Raw genomic sequence first — 23,242 nt, forward strand, 5'->3', positions numbered from 1 at the left:
ATAGAGAGACGGCAGCTCCGACCACTCTTTGCTTGAGAAACATGAAGCCGAAGACACTAGCCTGAAGATGATGAGTGAGGCATCGTTGAAACGTTGCCAAGATACTCTCAACCTTACACGGGAAAAGACCCGAAAATGCCAAGACCTACATATATGTGTGTGTGTGTGTGTGTGTATGTGTGTGTGTGTGTGTGTATGTACTGTATATGTTCTGTGTGTGTGTGTGTGTGTGTATATATATATATATATATGTATATATAGGTCTTTGGTTGTTCGGGTTTTCTCCCGTGTAAAATTGGAAGTGTCTTGGCGACGTTTCGACGAAGTCTCATTCGTCATCTTCAGGCTTCAGCTTCGTGCTTCTGGGAGCAATGTGTGATCGCAGCTGTTTCTTCCTTTTAACTGCTAATGGGGGTTTGAACTGATTGGGTGGGAGCTTGGCCGTGTTCTGATTGGATGGGGGGGTTTTGTGCTCTGATTGGCTGGGGTGTGTCCTGTGTTGGTGGGGGCTTGTTTGTGCTTAGTTTAGTCTGTGTTGCAGGGGGATTTGAGTTGGTGAGCTGCATAGCTGTTGTTTGGCTTTGTGGTCGTGCTACATCTTCATAGTGGGTGTCAGTCTGCTGCATGTATGGATTGGAGGGGTTTGAAATGGCTAATGTTGCAGCTGCGGTCTGGCTTCTGGTCCTTGGTCGTGCTTCATGATCAGTGTGGGTTTGGGTCTGCTTTCTGGGTGGATATGTGGTGGTGACATCCTGTGTGGACCTCGTGAGTGTGGGTCTGGTGTCATTCCTCATGTTAGGGACTCGTTTGTCAATAAGGGCGGGTTTCCAAATGGCTGGTAGGCGGGAGGTGTCATCTCGTTTGTTCATGCTGTGTGGGCGTTTTTCTATCTCAATGGCTTCTCTGATTATTCTGTTGTTAAAGTGTTCAGTTTTGGCGATAGTTCTGGTCTTTTTAAAGTCAATATCATGTCCTGTGACTTTAAAGTGTTGGACCAGGGAAGAAGTTGGTTCCTCTTTTTTGAATGAGTTCTTGTGTTCTTCAATGCGTGCACTTATTCTTCTGTTGGTTTGTCCAATGTATGTGGTGGGGCAGGTGGGGCATGGGATTTCATATACTCCTTGATTTTCTAACTCAATTTTGTCTTTGGGGTTTCTTAGGATGGTGGATATTTTTTGGTTTGTGCAGAATGCTGTCTTGATGTTATGTTTGTGGAGGATCTTGCTGATTCTGTCTGTGGTGCCTTTTATATATGGGAGGAGGGCTGTGCCGTTTTCTTGTTCTCTGTCTTGGGTTTTAGTGGGGGGTTCTTTTTGGATTATCTTGGTAATCTTATTTGTTTGGAATCCATTGGATGTTAGTACGTTAGTGAGAGTGTCTAGTTCGGGTTTTAGGTGTTGTTCATCAGCTAAGCATTTTGTTCTATAAGGGTGATATATATATATATCTGTATATATATATACTGTATATATATATATAAGGGTGAAATCTAAATTATTTTGCTACTGGTTCTGTGGGCATGGCTTGGTGGGCGTGGCTTGGTGGGATTCATGTGACTAGGTGGGCGTGGCTATGTAACCATGTAACTGGGGAATCAAAAGACAGAAACGCACTAACAATGTCCTGCTGGAGCAGGATTGGACTAGATGACCTCCAGGTCCCTTCCAGCCTGGATTATCCTCTGAAGCTGCGTCTAGTGCCAGGTTTGTACTCCTTCCTTCCCTGCCTCCCTCCCTCCTTTCTTTTGTTCCCTCTCTCTCTCTCTCAAAAACAGCCCCCCACATACATTTTTCCTCCCAGCCTACCTGAAGCCTGTTAGCCAAACCAAAAAAACGCGGGGGGGAGTCCTGCTAGCCAAACCAAAAAATGGGAGGGGAGTCCGTTTTTCCTCCCAGCAGACTTCCTTGAAAAATGGACTCACACCCCCTCCCCCTGGTTTTTGGTTTGGCTAGCAGGCTTCAGGGAAGCCTGCTGGGAGGAAAAACTGAATCCCTCCGCCCCAATTTTTTGGCTAGCACCCAGCTGAGCCGTGCGATCATCAAGGGCTTCTTTTTTTACTTTTAAAAGCATCTATCTATCTATCTATCTATCTATCTATCTATCTATCTATCTAATTACATGAGGTGATTCAGATGTATTTAATAATAATAATAATAATAACAATGATAATAACAATAACAATAACAATAATAATAATAATAATAATAATAATAATAATAATAATAATAATAATAATAATAATAATAATAATAATAATAATAATAATTTAATTTTTATACTGCCCTTCTCCCGAAGGACTCAGGGCGGTTAACAGCCAGATAAAAATACAATACAATATACAATGAAACCTATTTAAAAAACTTATTCAACCTTGGCCAAATTAAAACTATAAAAGACATGATATAAAACCCCGTTTAAAATCCAATTTAAAACCCATATTGCCAGTCCTGCTTGGAAGAATAAATACGTCTTCAGCTCGCGGTGAAAGGCCCAGAGGTCAGGAAGTTGACGGAGTCCAGGAGGAAGCTCATTCCAGAGGGTAGGTGCCCCCACAGAGAAGGCTCTCCCCCTGGGGGTCGCCAGCTGGCATTGTTTGGCTGATGGCACCCTGAGGAGACCCTCTCTATGGGAGCGCACTGGTCGGTGGGAGGCATATGGTAACAGAAGGCGGTCCCGTAGATATCCGGGTACTATGCCATGGAGCATTTTAAAGGTGGTAACCAGTACCTTGAAGTGCACCCGGAAGACCACAGGTAGCCAGTGCAGCTTGCGCAGGAGAGGTGTTATATGGGAGCCACGAGAGGCTCCCTCTATCACCCGCACAGCTGCATTCTGGAACAATGGAGCCTCCAGGTGCTCTTCAAGGGGAGCCCCATGTAGAGAGCATTGCAGTAGTCTAGGCGAGGGGTGACGAGGGCATGAGTGACCGTGCATAGGGAATCCCGGTCTAGAAAGAGGCACAACTGGCGAACCAGGCGTACCTGGTAGAAGGCTCCCCTGGAGACGGTCGCCAAATGCTCTTCAAAAGACAACCATCCATCCAGGAGAACGCCTAGATTGCACACCCTCTCCATTGGGGCCAATGATTCGCCCCCAACAGTCAGCAGCGGTTGCAGCTGACTGTACCGGGATGCCGGCATCCACAGCCACTCAGTCTTGGAGGGGTTGAGCTTGAGCCTGTTTCTCCCCATCCAGACCTGCACGGCTTCCAGACACCGAGACAGCACTTCGACAGCTTCATTGGGGTGGTCCGGGATGGAAATGTACAGCTGGGTGTCATCAGCATACAGTTGATAACTCACCCCAAAACCACTGATGACCTCACCCAGCGGCTTCATGTAGATGTTGAACAGGAGAGGCGAGAGAACCGACCCCTGTGGCACCCCACACAGGAGGCGCCTTGAAGTCGATCTCTGCCCCCCTGTCAACACCGTCTGTGACCGGTCAGAGAGATAGGAGGAGAACCACCGATAAACGGTGCCTCCCACTCCCAAACCCTCCAACCGGCACAGCAAGATACCATGGTCGATGGTATCAAAAGCCGCTGAGACATCTAACAGGACCAGGGCAGAGGAATAACCCCTGTCCCGAGCCCTCCAGAGGTCATCCACCAATGCGACCAAAGCCGTCTCCGTGCTGTACCCGGGCCGGAAACCGGACTGGAACGGGTCTAGATAGACAGATTCATCCAGGTACTGGGGTAACTGATATGCCACCACACTCTCAACAACCTTCGCCACAAAGTGAAGGTTGGAGACTGGACAGTAATTGCCCAAAACAGCTGGGTCCAGGGATGGCTTCTTGAGGATGGGTTTAATAATAAGAGCCATTAGAATCCATTGTCTTTGCTTTAAAGAATAACATAAATATCTTTCAAAAAATACTTCTGTTGGCATTCAAAAGTGGCTGACATGCTGCAAACACAGAGGGACTGGTAGCCTTACCACAGCAACCTGCAGGCTCCTCCATTGACTTTCTGGGGTAGCTGGCAGGAAAAGTTACAAATAGTGATTACGTGGAGGTTACAAATGGTGTTTACACATGGTGATTACGTGATTGTAGGGCACTACAACAAGTTGTAAGTGCAAACTGATTGTCAATCACACTTTCTTCATAAACCAGATGAATATAGACTTCTGTCTTTTCAAGATCCGATTCATCATCTCGACACAGGACCTTCACATAGGAATAATGATAGGCATCCCAATAAAGTAAGTTTTAATTTATTAATAAGGTGTCTGCAAACACATACTGGTATTGATACTCTTAACAATGATAACTCGAGGCACAAAATACTATATCCCACTTGGGTGTTTCTGTCTGTGTTTGTCTCAGGTTTCACATACAACCCAGTTATTATAATATTAAACAAGTTCATAGTGATATGTTTGTAAATAAGTGCCTCCATTTTAATATTCAATCATTATTGCATTCAGGGTGTTATTAAAAAAATACTTGTCACCTCTCCTTTCACTATATTCAGGCTTTTTAAGATCTTCAATGAGTTCATTTTTTAGATCAAGAGGGGCAGTTTTACTGAAATTACAGGTTTCGGTCAAAAAATCAAGCAAAAGTTCTCCAGTTTTGCTCCCTTCAGAAAAGCAATCTGTAATGTCCATGTGTGATGGAAGATCATAAGACTGATACTTCAGTCCAGAACCATCAAGCATCTCTTCAACATCAGCAGAACAAATATATAAACAAAGATCATTCGGAGGTAAACGAGGACCATATTTCCTCCACAATTTGGCCCAGCCACTGCGTCCTGTCAAATAAACAATATCACAAACAAGTCAGTGACAAATCATTTGTATTATACATGTTCCAATAGAATAGAATATCTATAGCTCAGGGTTGAACATTGTGGGTCTTTGGGGCTCTCTAAGCTTGATTGTTTTCTTGCAGACATTTCTAACCTAACTAGGCAACATCATCAGTTCAAGCAAGAAGTGGGGGCTTGCTCTCTGTTTGTATAGTAGGAGCTTGCCCTGTCAATGTTGGTGGAAATGATGTTGGTGATTCCTTGATTAAGCTGTTGTTTATTGTTTGTTTGTCTGGGTTATATAATTTGCAATGAATGGATTCCCATATTTTAAACCCGGGGCTTGAAATAGAACTAAAAACCAAACCAGTGAAAGTCCATCAAATTCAATTTAGGTTCATTTTCCCCATGTTGTTCCCTTCAGATGTATTTGCATTATAAATCCCTAAATTGTTGGCAACCTTGTTCAGTGGCCATGCTCTTTGGAGATTTTTAAGAGTGAATATAGTCTCACAGAAGAGGGAAAAACTGAGGAGGTAGTGAATAGTATTGGATCAAACAAGTATCTTAATTCTTAACTGGAAAAAAAAATCAATTTTGGGGAGAAATCTGAGGAAAATCAATTCACCGCATGGGTTCAAGAGTACCAGAGACAGTCTGCACAGATTTAACATGAGGCAAAAATATGGGCAGAATATCAAATAAAAAGACTTTGGCAACTAGATATTGAGAAAAAGGAATGTGCCAGGCTGAAATCATAGATGGTCTCAAATAAGAAAGTTGCTACATGCCTTGCCTTTTTGAGACTTTTGCAGGCCACAAATATCCCAAATCTAGGGCCAAGTTGGTTCAACACACAAAACGATTAGAGACGCCTTCTTTATGAGCATTATCCATAATGAACAGGGGTGGCATTACGTGTTTTGGAATTGGGGTGGTTATATATTTTCAAGGAGACCTCTTACTCTTTCCAATCTCTCTCAGTGCTGCTGCAGCTTTGTACATAATTTAGAAGCTAAAGATCATTTCCAGCCATGAATGGGAACATCATTGAGACCAGAGCTGATCTCATGATTGACTCCTCACCACCCCATACAAATAAATCAGAAACTGGTTGATAAATCTTCAAATCGTCTAGAAGAGCAGGTTTAGAGCTGGGCTGAACAGCCACTTTGGAAGCAATTGCCCAAGGGGCTAGTGAAATCATTCTAGCAGTGGAAGGCTATGATCACCACACATAACTGTACATTTAAAATAAAACACTTTTATTGGAAGCGGGAGAATGATTTGGGTATTTTCAAAAGTCATTTCTCTCTCTCTCAAGAGCTCTTGACTTTGCCAAAGATAAATAACTTTAGTTTACATTTATTCAGCTTTAAAGTCATCCTTTGAATCTGCAATCAGACGTTAGACGTTGAGAGAAAGATTTTGAGATAAGTGATTATATAAATAACAATTGTCCTTTCTTAGGTATTTCGTCATATAGTATCAAAATATATCCTTTCTGAAGGATGGGAAATTAATTTCTTACAATGGCTATGTATGTGTCTGATATTGTTCTAGGACATGTGGAAATGTGTGTGTGTGTGTGTGTGTGTGTGTGTGTGTGTGTGTGTGTGTGTGTGTGTCAGTGTTACCGAAGATATCCTGAACTTCAAAGCTGCATTCTCATTTCTACCTATAGGAAATACAGGTAGTCCTCGACTTATAACCAGTTACTTAGTGATTATTTGAAGTTACAATGGACCTTCCTGGGGGTACTCACAAACCAGATTCAAAATTCCAATGTTTTGCCCCCACATGACATGACTGAACCTCAGATACTGGGGAACCAGACTGCATTTATAGCTGTTTTTATTATTATTTATTGAATTTTTATACCGCCCTTCTCCCGAAGGACTCAGGGCGGTGTACAGCATCCCACAATCACATGACCACATTTTACAATGGTTTTGCCGAAAACCAACATTTACCTCTGTTTTTTGGCAAAATCGCACCCATATTGAACCATTGATTCACTTAACAATCACTGCAAAAAAGGTCATAAAATTGGGTCAGTCCCATGGATCAGCCATTTTATGACTATCATGACTTACATCTGTGATGGGCAGATGTCATTATGGTTATAATTCAAGGACCAGCTGTAATTCCTGTTTAACATAATTTGAATATACCAGCTTTAAAAAGGGGTCCAGATATTGTGTACTATCTTTCAAAATCTGACACAGAAATCTTATAAACAAATATTATGATAAAGACGAAGTCAGCTTTCTCCCGCCTGATTTAATTTCCAAAATTATCGGGCACACTGAATCTATATTAGATCGGCAAAGGTTCATGTAAGTCCATTAAAGCAGGAAAATAGTACATTCAGCTAATCCTGGTTGTTTACTGGAAAGGAAGTCCATTTAGTGCATGTATGCATCTAGGTACAGCTTCAGTCATGATTAATTAAAATCTAATTAACTTTCATATGATTTAGCTGAGAGATCGACTTATATATGCTCCCAACATAGGCAATTGTAATTAATTCGGACGAGTCCACGGAGACTGAAAAGCAAGAAAATACCAGTCTTCTGACAAAGGATCATCCTGATTTACAGTTGGCCTAAAATAAGCTGGGGCTACATGTGACTTTAATGTAGTTTCCATAAAGTTGTATAGAGTGACAAGATGACAGGATAGGAGGCCTCCATTAGAATCATGAAATTCTAGTATAAAGATGTCCCAAATTACTCAAAATGCTTGGCAATCTTAGGTCACCCGCCTAGCAACCTTTGCAGTGAGAAAGGAGCTATTTTTATTTAAAAATTGGTCGCATGTTAGCTATACAGATATTACCACAGAGAGCGAGAGAGAGAAAGAGAGAGAGAAATATATTAGCAGGAACAGTAGGAAGGGGCACCAGGCTAATTCATTTATTTGGTACCCTTGGTGGCATGATTCAGCATTTCTGATGTGAATCATTTATAAAAAGCCAAAGCTCCTGGCCCCTTTGGATAGGAAAGCAATAAATTCAGGACTAATGAGGGCCTGCTGAGAAGTATGACTGCAAATCCCCCATGTTAATAAAGCCACTTGTCTGCCTTTTTTTTTTTTTTTTGGAGGAAAACAGTCAGTGTTGAAAGAGTTTTTTTCGGAAACATAAACATTGTCAGCTTTAAATGGATGCCGCACAACAAATTTGTGTTATTTATTCTTTCCCTGTCTCTCCCTCCTCCCCAGTGGTGGGAAATGAATGCCGAGCACTAATTGCAAGGAATGCACTGGTGTCGGTGTTCTGTGACTCAATGCCATTTCTGAAAACGGAGCAATTATACACTACCTGACTGGCACATTATTATAATCACTCCCTGTAGATGAAACATATGGTGCCAGACTGGTGTTTTTTAAGTCTTTGTGGCAAACTGGCTGTGAGAGGAGGATATTATCTTTAAAAACAACCCTATATCTTTCTTCATAGCTGGCCTGGTTTCACCGACAACTGAAATATGGGCGGATCAGATGTCCCACGTGTTTCTTATCAGATTCCTACTCTTCATTTCAAATGATATAATTTTTTATTAGATGAGGAGGCACACTGAGCACAACTCACTGGGGAATCCCTCCTAAGGCAGGCTGCACTGCAAAGAGCAGGTATGAGTAGCTTTCGACATAAGACGTGGTACCAGCGTGCTAGAGGTTGTTTTGTTGACTATGTTCAGAAAAGTCTAATTTTAGCAAAGGCTTCTTCTGTTCCTCTGTTCGTTCACCTCTTTTGATGTTTATCTACTCTGTTGTACCTCACACTATTCACTCTGAATGATGGAATCTTACATTTTTTCCTTAACTGATTGTCTTTGGCAGTCTTCTTTCTTTTGTTATCTTTTACCCAAATGAGGAACGGCTGGCAGAAAAGAAATTGCATATGGATGCATCTCATGTTCCAATGGATGCCCCCATAAACATTTTCTGATAGGTGCCCTAGATTCAGTCAGCTTAGAGCAGGGGTGTCCATGCTAGCTGAGGGATTCTGGGAGTTGAAGTCCACAGGTTTTAAAGTTGCCAAGGTTGGACATCCCTGACTTAGCGTTTCTGCCAGGGGTGAAATGTAAAATTTGTTACTACCGGTTCGGTGGGTGTGGCTTGGGGAGGGTAATGTGACTGGGTGGGCGTGCCCAACTTTTTTTTTTTAACTTTTAAAAGCATTTTTTCTACAACCTCTTTGGCCGAAGAGGTTGTAAAAATGCTTTTAAAAGGTTCTGGTGATCAGGCAATTCAGCTGGGATCGCCAGAGGAGCCTTTTAAAAGCTTTTTCTTTACCTTTCGGCGGAAGTGATTGTAGAAAAAAATGCTTTTAAAGGGTTCTGACGATCCCAGCTGAGGTGCGCGATCATCAGAGGCTTTTTTTTACTTTTAAAAGCATTTTTTTGCCTGAAGAAAAATGCTTTTAAAAGTTAAAAAAAAGCCTCTGATGATGGAACTGTTCAGCTGGGCATGGGTGGGGGGCAGGGATTTTTGCTATCCGCCATCATTGCTACCGGATCGGGTGATCCAGTCCAAACCAGGAGCATTTCACCCCTGGTTTCTGCATACCTGCCTGTTCCATTCCTTGTGTCTGCTAAGTATGCTGGAGAAGAGAAAATGAAATAAAATTAAAAATGGAATAAGGGTACCAGACTTGGGACAGAAAAATGATTTGAGTTTTTAAAAAGCTTATAAGTAAAAATATCCAAAATCAGGTCATGGCAAATTTACCCATTTTTTTTTCTTTGTCCTTTTCTAATTTCTTGTAAATGTCCTCTTTCTTTTCAGATCCTTCAAGATGTACCAGCAGAGGGTAGATAATCAATATAAAATTTGGCTTGTTGTATACTTACGTTTTGCACTCAGGAATGTATAACTAATTATTCTGAAATACAGCTTTAAGATTATATCTCTCTTGTAAGTGTAAAGTCAGCACTTGATATCTAATATGGTCTTCTCCGTGATTAACTCTCTTTCAATATGCACATATTAAGAGAAAAGGGCATTCAATGATGTATCTTCTGTCTACACAGATGTAGTCCAGGCATATATTTGATGCATGATATGTCCTGTTTCTTTAGGTTACCTCTTCTGTATACATGTCTCTGTGATTTGAATATAAGAATGCCCTTCATAATTTCTTACTGTATGTATATATGTATGTGATTTTTTTAAGATTTAAAAAATATCTTTACTTTAGCCATAGCCCTTAGACTTATATACCGGTTCATAATGCTTTACAGCCCTCTTTGAGCAGTTTATGGAGTCAGAATCTTGTCCTCAACATTCTGGCTCCTCATTTTACCAACCTTGGAAGAATGGAAGGTTAAGTCAACCTTGAGCCAGTGAGAATTGAACTGCTGAACTGTTAGCAGTTGGCAGTTAGCAGAATTAGCCTGCAATACTGCATTCTAACTAATGCACCTGTAACCATGGCTCTTTTATTTACAAGAATAACCATATGGCTGAAGTTAATGAGATGAGATGAGAAATAATCTCTAATTTGGTAATTCCAGGTTAAAGGGCAATGTTTCACTACAGGCTAATCATCTGACAAAAGTCTTGTTTTTGTTTTCACTAAAAACATAACCAGATAAACAATTCTTTCAAAAATCTAGAAGAAAGTGTATTTTGTGAGCATAAGTCCTATTGAATTGGGTTATATAGATGCTGCCATGATAATTGCTCTGTATTATTAGGCTGTTATTTTGTGAACGATATTTGATAAACCCAACTCTCTTTTCCATCCCTCCCCTTGTTCCTGTGTACATATTGTTCTATTCACAACAGAAACCCAAGAGTAACAAATGCAAGCTGTGAAATCAATGAAACCTGAAAGTGCTTAATTTTGGCTAGTTGTACCCATAAGGCTTGCATTAGGCACTAATCCTAAAAACGTTATTTGTTTTGCTCACCCAGTACCAGATAAAAACAAATGCTTCATTATCACAATCTTTGATATTTCATTTTTCAGATAACCTGAATACATCTTTCTTTTTCAGGTTTCAGACATAACCCTCCTAGTGTTGACTTTTTACCCAGAATCACAATCCTGGAAGAAATGAGGAGTTGTAACATGGAAATGAGCCAGCCAAATAGCTGGAGAGAACTTTCTAGCTATTTGCTTAACGGCACACACAGTCAGGTGTTATGGGTGCCATTCTGAAAAATTTGTAAACACATTAATGAATTCATTAATGGAAATTGGACTCCTCCCTCCCACGAGTTAAAATGTTTCAGATCCTTTCCTCTTTTTAACATCTGTTCTGATACTCCATAGATATATTTCAAGTTCAATGGGACGAATGAATTATTTGGGGTTATCTTTATATTGATACAGTCACTTTATAGTTGTTGTTGTTTTTTGGTAGATCACTATTTATATCCATAAAATGAAACATCAGCAAATAAACTCTTAATATTTTAATATAATCTGGTTTTCACTATGCACAGGGGGTGGGAGCACCATTCCTGGTGACATATCTGAGTCTTATTTTCAAAGCAATAGCAACCTGACTAAACATACTATAAGGCAGAGAGTACATGGGGGAAAGCTGGCTGATTTCATTTGTCAGTTTCTGGATCAAGGTTTAAATAGTTGACAAATAACTACTCTAGTTGTTACGTGTGTGTGTGCGTGCGTGCATGCCTATGCACTTTCACAGGCTTGTTGGTTCAGCCCTCCACAACAGACCCAGTTTCTGATGTGGCCCCTTGGGAAAATTAATTGTCCAAGGTCATGTGATCACTTTTTGCAACCATCTGAGCCACATTCACTTAACAACCGTGTTACTAACTTAACAACTGCAGTGATTTACCTTAACAACGGTGGCAAAAAAGGTCATAAAAATAGGGCAAACTTCATTTAAAAGTGTCTCACTTAGCTACAGAGATGTTGGGCTGAATTATGGTCGTAAATTGAGGACTACCTATGGTATGTAAATAATAAAATACTACAAATACACAAATACACAAATCAGATGTCAGCTTTGAACCAACCTGAGACAAGAATAATGAAGAGTTTGGCCCTAGGTGCCAAGAGGCTGTGAAAGAATCTAATGGTAGCTGGCATGTCTTTTACGTAATACAGCATCTAAAAATGAGAAGAATCATTTCAAGGTGAAATGGCTTTGCAGATTTCTTGGAATGTTTTGTTAAATCATTCAAATATTTTGCATATTTTGTAATTCAAATATTTGCAAAATCTTCCTCTCTGTATGCCCTTCAGCACTTCTCCAGGGTAGGTATAAGATTTAACACCAATAGCAGAGCGGGTATGTATATGTGGTAAAGGAGAAATTGAAGATATCTCACATGTTTTATTGTACTGTGAGTTATACAGAGTATGTAGGTCAATGTATATTCTCTCCTTACTAGAGAGATTGCCAGGGAGGACAGACAACTTTTATGTAGACTTTCTCCTCCAAGACTCAAACCTGGCTACCATGTGTGCAATGGCAACATTCTGTGTTGCTGCAATGTCCACAAGAAAAAAATTGGTTACAGAATTATAGATGTCAACTTGTGCCAATTTTTTGGAGATACCTATAACAATTTTTGGGAAAAATACATTTACTCACATACTTAACTGCTCTCCACTCATGTAAATTAGGGAGTGACCCTAATGGTTTGAGATCATGTATTTTCATAACAGGGATGTTATTATTCCCGATTAATGTCAGTATTTTTTTTAATTTATTGTATGTCTATTGCTGATTGATGACTGTAATAAAGTTTATATTCTATTCTATTCTATTTCCTCTCTGTATGTTGAGTTATATCTCCTCCCCATCACTACTGAGCAGGATAACTATCAGGTCAGGAAGGTAAAACTACAGTGAGAGAAAATAGTTTATAAACAAAAAGAGCACATTTGTAACAGTACAATAATACACCATGCATAAAAAATAGCCCATTAATGTAATGCCTCAGTAATAGTGGTCTGCAATGTAATAATGTCCTTTGTCCTACCTGGATCATGTGGATGAAATTCCATTTCCTCATCTCTTTGCTGTCCATAATTCGATTTTCATATTCCAGGGATGTCTCTTTGTGCCAAGTGAACTTTACGTTTTTGAAATCTGATGCCTTTGCAACACGTTCTGAAATGTGATAGTTCCACAGTTTATCTCATTTGCAAATACAGAATACATTTTCATTTCAGTCTTTTTAAAGCAGCTGAACGCCATATATTTTTAATATGACGTCGATGCCATTGGTGAGACCAGTTCTCAGCTGCTATCCTTTGTTCACTTTAATATAAGAGGAGGTACATTTTGCTACATTTCTGAGATCTGGTCTAGAACTCTGATACTTGCAGGACTTCAATATAGACCAACAATGTATTCATATTATCTCATTTTGGAAAACGTAATTTATTTAAGTAAGGGGAGAGTGTGCCTGGTGCTTTTTGAGCTTGCAGATGTTTCATTACCATAATTAGGTAACATCATCAGTGCTAGTAAGGAATGCTGTTTGCTGTCAGTTTATATTCTGGTGATTTGCCTGTCTGTGTGGCTGGGGGAAGTCTTAGAGATTCTTTGGTTGGGCTGTTTACTGATGGCTCTTTGGCAGTTTCTTGATTGGGATATTGCTTACAGTACTTGATCGTTGGTCTGAAGTTAACCTTGGAGTTAATCTATGCTGACCTGAGTGCTGATTACTGGTGGAGAGGTGCTGGAGTCTTTTTTTCTTTGGGCTGGTTAATCGTCTCTTTTGCATAGTCTATAGATGTTGTTAATGTCTATGTGTCTCTAGATCTTTTCTGGCATCTCCATCTCTCTCTCTCTTTCTGTCTCTGTGTATCTCTGTCTCTCTCTCTCCTATCTATCCTTCTGTCTGTCTGTCTGTCTGTCTACCCACCCACCCACCCACCCACCCATCCATCCATCCATCCATCCAGCCACCCATCCAGCCACGCATTCATCCATCCATCCATCCATCCATCCACCCACCCACCCACCCACCCATCCATCCATCCATCCATCCATCCATCCATCCATCCATCCATCCATCCATCCATCCATCTATCTATCTATCTATCTATCTATCTATCTATCTATCTATCTATCTATCTATCTATCTATCTATCTAAATGGAGGTGAAAATGCCCAAAAGGTTTTACCATAAAACTGCTAATATTTAGGATGGCTTAAGATAACTACACTTAACTATGTCTTCAGTATTTTTATATAACCTAAAACCGGTTTCTGATCTAATGGTGGATGTTTGGTTTGACTCTAGAAGGAAGGAAATCTGTAGTCTTTGTCTTGTTATAAAATTACACTACCCAGCATCTTGCACAATTAGCCATCATGGTGTAGCTAATAAAAGTTGTAATTTCATAAAAACCAAAAAGCCACAGGGTTCCCTAATCTTGACCTAGAGCTTGTGCTGTAATTTGACATTTCCTTGTGAAATCAGCTCTGATTTCGGTGTCATCTTGAAAACTGAGGGACATTGAGACAATAATTGGAATGTTTTCTTGATTGCATTATTCTCTTAATTCCCAGTACAAGGAGACAGTGCCTACTCTGTCACTGAAAACTCATAAAGGATGTGGCTTTCTTCGCTCCCTAAAAGCAATAAAGATCTCCATCACTGATACTGTAAGACTGTCTCAACCACGATTCCATTATTTTGGGTTCTGTTACGTGATCAGAAATCCTGAGCACAGAGCATTCACAATATCACAGACTCTGACTTAATGCAGAAAAGAAAATATTACTTTTCTCAAGGATCTGATTATGATACCTCCCTGCAAAGATGAGAAATGTTCTCTCTTTGCTTATTCCACCCCTCTAACCTATGCTTTTTAAAAAGTTTCCTATTGGATACCAGATTACTGTAGTGTGCTTTACATGGCTTGACTTTGAAGATAGTTCAGAAGGTTATTGCCACATAAGCCAGCTCTTAGAGATGCTTTATGGGCTTCAATGAGCTTCTGGATTCAATATAAAATGCTATTTTTAACCTATAAAGGTGGACTTCCAGGTTTCTCCGGGAAACCTCCTTCAGGTAGAAGTAGCCCATTCAATTCACTCATCCCAAGAAAGTTTACTCAAAGTCTTCCATTTGTAAAAGTGGCAAGATGGGAGAGTCTAGAGATAATGCTTCTCTAGGGCAGGTTCTTTCCTCTCTAAAAACGGTAGTCCTCGTTTTAAGACCACAAATTGAGCCCAAAGTTGATTTTGGTAAGTGAGACAGCCATTGAGTAAGTTTTACACTGTTTAATGACTCTTCCTATGACTATCATTATGTGTTGTAAGTGTTGTACTTGATGAAGGTATCTTTTTTTTAATGTACACTGAGAGCATATGCACCAAGACAAATTCTTTGTGTGTCCAATCACACTTGGCCAATAAAAAATTCTATTCTATTCTATTCTATTCTATTCTTGCCACAATTGTTAAGTGAATCACTGCAGTTGTTAAGTTAGTGACAGGGTTGTTAAGTGAATGTGGCTTCCCCATTGACTTTGCTTGTCAGAAGGTTGCAAAAGGTGATCACATGACCCCAGGACACTGAAAGCCTTATAAATAAGAATCAGTTGTCCAAGTGTCCAAATTTTGACCAAGGGGATATTGCAACTATGTAAGTGTGACATAAGTCACTTTTTCAGTGCCATGGCAACTTCAAATGTTCACTAAACCAATAGTTGCAAGTTGAGTACTACCTATTGTCAAAAATAGAGTTTTCTCACTCAGAAAGGCTATTAACATTGTATTTGGGACAGCTTTAGGGACGTTGTCAAGATTCATCAATGTGATGATTATTTGTTACATATTTCTGGTTTCAGTGGTGCTTTATTATTTTTTCTTGCTCATGTGGTGCGTATTATATACCGGTATGCGTGTATTGTCTGCGTGTGAGTGGTCTCACTTTTAACTGCCGCAGCTGTATCCCAGCCTGCTTCCATTATTGGTTCCTAGGCTTTACGACCGCAGTGAAACTTTTGTGTATTTTAAGCCCAGACATCGTTCTGCAAGTAATCCATATCGACAGTGAAGATAACATGCCCCAGAACTGCTTTTTATTTCATTATCAGACAGTTGATAGACAGTCAACGGGAAAATGAAGAGTGAGAAGAAAGCTAATGTCTATCAATATGTCAAAAATTCTGGGCTGCCTACCAAAGATGATTTGAAAACTTACAAGAGAGGAACTTCTATGGAAACTATGAATTTTGCTAAGCATGTAGCCAAACTTAACATCGTGTTATGGATAGCCTTATAAAACAAAGAGAGAGTTCATTGCAGAACAGGAAATGTGATCCCTACGGGCACCCACTATGTCTGTGGACACCACCCTTGGCATCTACCAGGCTCTGCAGAGCGGAAGCCTTTGCAGAAAATAGCACGTGGCAAGGCATATTCCAGCCTTTAGCTTCACTTTATTTCTAACAGGGGGAATTTTCCTTCATTTGACTGCTACCTACCTGCTTATAAAAAGTCAGAAATAAGTCGGAGTGGAGCTGGGAAGGTGGCAAGAATAACCAGCTAATTTGTTTTGCAGTAAGTGAGGGTTTTAAGATTGTAGAGAGTATACAATGTCAGAAAGCACAGCAGCTATTTTGAGGCTTTTCAAAATTCCAAGAGCGCCAATAGTCTCAAGAAAACAGCCTTGTCCTCCCTCAACTCATGGAGGAAAATCAATAATTGTGTCCTGGCTTGAAGTTTCAGAAAGTTAATCCCTAATATATATTTTTTTCAAATAACAGTGGCAAAATTCCCCCTTTTCATTTCCGTAGCATTAATACTGCATTGTGTTTGCTGTCACTTAAGCAGGGATTTGCACCCTCTGGCTTGCCACCATGCTGAGAAACATCAGGCTGTATCTCTTCCTCCCTTTCAGTGGAAGTGTGATAAATGGATGTTTCAGAGAAACATTTCAATAGCACATTATTTCCATAACAAACTCTAGAACGCCGTGGGGCAAACGGATCGGTGACGTGGAGCTCAGCAGAAGCTGCAGCATTAAGCATACCTTTGTAACTGTTCATTTGTTCTGCATTTGGTTCTATCACATCGGTATGAATGACCACGCCAGGATATTCCGACTGTAATCTTGCAAGAATCTCAAGGTCAATTTCCCCTAGGACACAAAGAAGAACAAAGAAACCAAAAACTAATATCATTTTTTGCTGGAAGTGTGTGTGTGTGTGTGTGTGTGGGGTGTTTACTTGGTTCATGTGCAAATGGTCAAATTAGTTTCCAAATGGCATATAGCAAATGGCATATAGCATATGAAAAGCATTGCTCTATTGCAGGGGTGTCAAACTTGATTTCATTGAGGGCCACATCAGAGTTGTGTTTGACCTCGGGGGAGCTGGGTGGGCATGGCCAGGGTGGGCATGGCCAGCTCAACATCACTTGTGTTGGGGGCGCCTGTGGTAGACAGTGGTAGACAGAGCACTCTGCCAGCAAAAATGGGCTCCCGAATTCCGTTTTTAGCTGCAACAGCTTCCTGCAACCCTCTGCCAGTGAAAATAGAGCTCAGGAGGGCCATACTTACGAGACCGCATGCTGTTACCCTATGCCTCCCACTGACCCGTACGCTCTCACAGAGAAGGTCTCCTTAGAGTGCCGTCCGCCAAACAGTGTCGGCTGGCAGCCCCCAGGAGTAGGGCCTTCTCTGTTGGAGCATCGACGCTCTGGAATGAACTTCCCCCTGGCCTACGTCAAGTGCCTGATCTTCGGACCTTCCGTCGTGACCTAAAACCATATTTATTTATTCAAGCGAGACTGGCATAATGGTTTTATAGTTATAATCTTAAATTGGGGTTTTTATTGGGTTTTTTAAAAAATTTTTATAATTTTAAATTTAAACTTTTAATTATCAGCCTTTTGAAATTTGCTAGGTTTTAATTGTTGGTTTTAATTGTATATGTATTGTGTTTTATCTTTGGCTGTACACCGCCCTGAGTCCTTCGGGAGAAGGGCGGTATAAAAATTTAATAAATAATAATAAAATAATAAATAATAAAATAATATGATCTGTGGGCCGGTCCTTCGCTGTTTCCGGGATGGCCCCATCTAAGCACCCCATGGACTGGATCTGCCCCTCGGGCCTTGAGTTTGAGACCCCTGCTCTATTATGATCAAGTTAATCCCATCATTATTAGGACCTTGAGACAATTCTACTATGCTGGCTGAATATTAGAACAACTACATTGGGCTAGATGTGGCTAATCACTCTTTTGACAACTCGTATGAATCCCGTGAACAAAACATGAGTAAAATAGTACTCTATCACTGGTGTTACACCAGTGTAGGAAGTTAGCACCCACCCCCCTCCTAGAAGAATGAAATATTTTAGAAAATATTTAAAAGGCAGAATGTATTTCCCTGGATGAGAAATGGAGAGACGTATTTTAATGACAAAGCAGCTCCCTGCAACTTCCTGCCACCCCGCCACCTTTGTCAATAGGTCAGAGGTAGAAACTCATTCTCCCCACCTTTGTCAATGGGACATCATCTGCAACATAATAGGACCCATCTAGCAACTGAAACTCACCACATGACACCTGGGAAGATTACATCAGCCAGCAAGGCTAGCTAAGACCCCCACCCCCTGGGAGTCTGACAACCAATCAGGATACTCTTCCTATGCCCCAGGAAGTTCAAAGCTCAGAGAAAGCATAAAGCCAGGGAGCGCACAGGATCTCATCCCTTTTCTGTTCAGGAACTCAAGCCATGTGATCCTGGCCACTGTTAAACCATCTTTCCAAGCAGCCTCCATGTTTCCAGTGACTTTGTCCCCACTTGGAACTGAACCCAGATGGACATTTCTTCCAACACCAGCAAATGGAATCGATAAGCAAGCTGCTTCTGAACCTGATGGTGATGAAGAGCCACCATGACTACTACTCATTAGTTTTATACTTAATAGTTTTATACTCCTGAACTTGTTTTAATGTACTTTAAAAACTATCCCAATTCTGCTGCCACCACATATGCGGCAAATGTATTTTTATTGTATTTTGTATATAGAACAAACCAGATATAGGATTTATTCCCCCATCTTGTCCTCGTTTACTTGCCATTTTTATTCCTGGACAAATTATTATTCATCATTTTCGTTGACCATCTTACATGTATTCTTAGCGCTGTAATCTCTTTTCCAAAGTATTGGGATCAAAATTGTTTATGATATGATTGTTACATTATAGATACCTACAAAGGCTTAACAAAATCTATCAATTGTATCACTTTTAGAAGATACTTTACACTATGATCCTTCGATAAGGATCCATCCATCTGTCCATCATCTCAACTTATGTATACAATCCTTTACAAAGAAGTAGACTGGATCTATCATATCCAGAGGCTGAAATAGATAGATGGATAGACCTACTCATAATTGACAGCTATTCAGTGCTGGCCAATTCTAAACAGAGGCTTAAGGCCACAATGCAAAAACAATTCATTATAATAGAAAAGAAAAAGTAACAAAATGCTGATGGCATTGCTTGTGATAGCATTGTATTTATGTTGGATTTGGTCAAAGAACCTCTTAAACTTACATGCAGAAGATGGAAGCAAATGCCAGATTCAATCTTTATTGAATTATCTTAAGGCAGCCTAGTGCTCTTCACGTGCACCATTCCTAGCCAATATGGTCAGGCTGATTGGGGATAACTGGAGCTGTTATCGACTCCTCTGGAGCGCTGGTGTTTTTATTGACCGAAAGGATAATGCATTCATTCCCATTCACAAGAAACCAATCCATTGCCCTAGGTTATTTTAAAAGCTCCTCTTCACCTCAAACTCCTGATTTGTAATTTAATCTTCTACCTTAATTGAGTTCATTTAGTTATTTATATGCAAACAAGGGCTTTGGGGCACTTCAGAACCAGTTTTCTGGCAGCCTGGAAATCAATTGACAACTATCAGTTAAAGCTCTGGAAATTATTTAAGGACTCTGATACAATTACCTTTAAAGGGCTACCACTATGTTTGCCATTAAATTACCAATTAAACTTTTCAAGGAAATAGATCGTTTAGAGTAGAGTCACTATTTTACCACACAGTAAATGTCTTCTGTGATTAGAAGGGTTGGCCACATTAATAAGATATAAGCTGTAAGCAGAACACACTTTCCTATAGATGAATGACACCACCTCACTATTCATATGACCATTTAAAGCTAGACATTCCTAGCTTTGCTGATGTAGCATTTTGCTCCCACAAGCTTTTCCATACCGACTGTCAACACTAGTATAATGAACAGCTGAGAAGGACTTCTTCAGAATTAAGTGTATCATTAAGTGTTAAATTTGTACCCTATGACTATCTTTAAGTTTTGTAAATGTTGTACCTTGATGAAGGTATCTTTTCTTTTATGTACACCGAGAGTGTATGCACCAAGACAAATTCCTTGTGTGTCCAATCACACTTGGCCAATAAAAATTCTATTCTATTCTATTCTATTCTATTCTATTCTATTCTATTCTATTCTATTCTATTCTATTCTATTCTATTCTATTGAAATGTTTTTAAATAAATCATTCAAATGAATAAGAAACGTGTCAAAACTTTGGAGCACATTGAGCAACTAGCATTTTACATGTGATCCTCAATTTTCTTCTTTGCTCTCCAGACACTTTGCTATTAAAAATAAATACTGAACAAAGGACCTAGGAACTGGGCTAAATCATCAGATGCAAGTCCCGTAACTCTTAGCATGACTTCTGCTGCATGCCAGTCAGGGGTGAGTTCTAATTTTTTTTACTACCAGTTCTGTGGGCATGGCTTATTTTGTGGGTGTGACTTGATGGTCATGTGACAGTGGGTGTTGGTTGATAGTCATGTGACTGGGTAAGTGTGGCCAACTCAATGTCACTGATGTCAAGGGGTGCCTCGCCTGGCCCCTCCCCTCCCAGCCATTCCTTGTCACACCCAGCCTCAACGTATCTATAGTTCTGCAAAAATGTTCACCTTTTTTCAACTTTATTATCTACATACTATAGATTACGGGTCTCCAACCTTGGCCATTTTAAGGCTTGTAGGCTTCATCTCCCAGAGTTTCTCAGCCAGCTTTGCTGTCTTAAAGTCTTAAATTGGCCAAGGTTAGAGATCTCTTATAGATGCACTTTCATGGACCACTGAAAGGAGGAAATGGCTCACATGCTTTGTCCAAGAGTGTGATAGGCTTTTAAGGGGCTGCCAGAAAAAAGGGGAGCAATGTATTTTCCAAAGCACCAGAAGGCAAAACAAGAAGCAATGGATGGAAACTGAACAAAGAGAGAAGCAACCTAAAACTAAGAAGAAACTTCCTGACAGTGTGAACCAATATAGGTTTCAGTCATAATTTCACATATAAAATAGCCATTCGTGTAACACAACCTGCATATTGTTCAAAACAGTCATTAGTATTACGGCTGATGTTTGACAGCAAGCCTAAAATCCCCATTTCCTTCCCACTCCAGGGGAAGGTTACTTCAAAATCCCCATTCCCTCCACATTCCTGCCAGCTGCATAAAGGAAACTTTGTAAGCAGAAAACAGCTACCGGTGCTTAGAGATAATATAAAGTGGAAGCCGGAAGTTCGGCTCCATTTACAAGCCGGCAGAAAACTCATTCAAGACAGGATATTTCACAATGGAAATCACCCAAACCTTTTTAGAAATATAAAGCCCATGTTGCACAAACCCCCAAACTTCAAAAACATAGAACCATATAAGAATCCCTCCTCTTATCCAGTTTGTTGTTCAGCTGACCCAGAAACAAACTGCTTCTGCAAGTAAAAATCTCCTTCCAGCAGCTGCGTCAATTTAAAGTGATGGCATCTTTTTTTTTTTCTTCTGCTTTGCCAAGCGACCTACTGGCTGAGAAGCGAGTCCTGATTTTTTCCTTCTAGCCAATCAGCAGGGAGTCCAGAGGCAGTGAATAGATTGCGGGTGGGGCCAGGCAGAGGTGGCATTTACCGGTTCTCCGAACTACTCAAAATGTTTACTACCGGTAGCAACCCACCACTGATGCCAGTAGCCTACCACAGACACTAATAGTTGAATGGGGATCAGATAATGGAGCTCATCTGGTCCTATAAAATAGCCAATTCTGGCCATGTTCCTAATCATTTGAAATCTTATTACTTGCCTCTTACTTTTAAGCTACCAGCTACCAGCACTATAAATCAATATCACTGTCTTTGTGAGTCATGCAATCCTTCTGCTGGTGGTATCCGGTGTAACAAAATTGAATTGGTATGGTATGGTATGGCATGGTAACACTTTGAATGTATTACTTTGCAGAAAGAAGGGGAAACTTGGAACCAACTTCCAACAGAGATAGTAGGTCAATCATCAGTAACTGAGTTTAAACATACTTGGGATAAAACACGTATCTGTACCCAACAAAAATTTAAAAAATTAAATTAAAATTAAAAAACCCTCAAAGGGCAGATTTGATTGATCACTAGATCTTTTTACATTGTCAGTTTTCTATGTTTTTTATGTTATGGTATATGGTATTGTATGGTATTTAAACAGTCCATTTCATTGATTATCATTGATTAAATGATTCTTAAATATTAGAGTTATTGATTTTATTTATTTATTTATTTATTTTTCAAATTTTTATACCGCCCTTCTTCAAAGACTCAGGGCGGTGTACAGCAGATAAAACACCAATAATCCAAAAATTTAAAATACAATATCCAGTTTAAAAATCTAATTCGATCGCTATAGGTTAAAAATATTAAGAAAATTACAAAAATAGAATAAAACCCCTATTTAAAAGCCCACTAAAAACCCACAATATTAAAATCAATCAATTTTAAGACTGCAGGCAAATATTTGTTTCATAGCAAGAGAGGTTTGGAGTTTTTCTTCATTATTGATTTACATGGGTGAAAAAAAGAGTGGCCTGCCCTGACCAATATGGCAGCTCTCCAAAAGGTTAAGCCCCTTTTTTGCACTATTTTGAAGAGGGAGGCTAATGGGCAAAAGTCTTGCGGAGTCTACAGGTACCTATTTCACTCCTTAACACACACACATACCTGTGTCTTGGCTCTACCACTTTCAGAATGAGATCCTTTATCTATTTTATCAGTAGTAAATTACTACTACAGTAGTAAATTACTACTTTATCAGTAGTAATGGGGGATTTTAACTACCCTGACATCAAGTGGGAAACAAACTCTGCACCAAGTGGAAGATCCAACAGGTTCCTAACAAACCTAGCAGACAACTTTGTTTCCCCAAAAATAGAGAAGGCAACAAGGGGATCAGCCATACTGGACTTAATTCTCACTAACAGAGATGAAATGATAGAAGGTGTTGAAGATACAGGAACCTTGGGGGCAAGTGACCACGCAATATTGGAATTCGACATTAAGCAAATACAAGTAGTAGAACTAAGTCAAACTAGAGTCTTGGACTTTAAGAGAGCTAATTTCAATAAACTTAGAGAGAGCTTAAGAAGGATTCAATGGATGAGAATCCTCAGGAGGAAAACAACTCAAGAAGCTTGG

At 40.0% G+C, this 23,242-nt stretch overlaps 1 protein-coding gene across 5 annotated transcripts in view; it reads right to left on the minus strand.

Moving 5' to 3' along the window:
• Window positions 1-3,487: 3,487 nt before the first annotated feature.
• Window positions 3,488-23,242, minus strand: part of HNMT (histamine N-methyltransferase) — a 36,209-nt gene continuing 16,454 nt past the window's right edge. For 2 of the 5 annotated variants that reach the window (XM_058193802.1, XM_058193788.1), the window contains 4 exons: window positions 16,754-16,861; window positions 12,740-12,870; window positions 11,768-11,861; window positions 3,495-4,765 (listed from right to left, as the gene is read on the minus strand). In XM_058193802.1, the coding sequence (XP_058049785.1) occupies window positions 4,410-4,765; window positions 11,768-11,861; window positions 12,740-12,870; window positions 16,754-16,861 (689 nt within the window). In that variant the 3' untranslated portion in view covers window positions 3,495-4,409. Of the gene's footprint in view, window positions 4,766-11,767; window positions 11,862-12,739; window positions 12,871-16,753; window positions 16,862-23,242 lie in introns of all 5 variants that reach the window. The other 3 variants (XM_058193796.1, XM_058193779.1, XM_058193805.1) reach the window with 2 other exon arrangements.

The sequence above is a fragment of the Ahaetulla prasina genome, chromosome 1, assembly GCF_028640845.1.
Source record: "Ahaetulla prasina isolate Xishuangbanna chromosome 1, ASM2864084v1, whole genome shotgun sequence".
NCBI classification, from domain to species: Eukaryota; Metazoa; Chordata; class Lepidosauria; order Squamata; family Colubridae; genus Ahaetulla; species Ahaetulla prasina.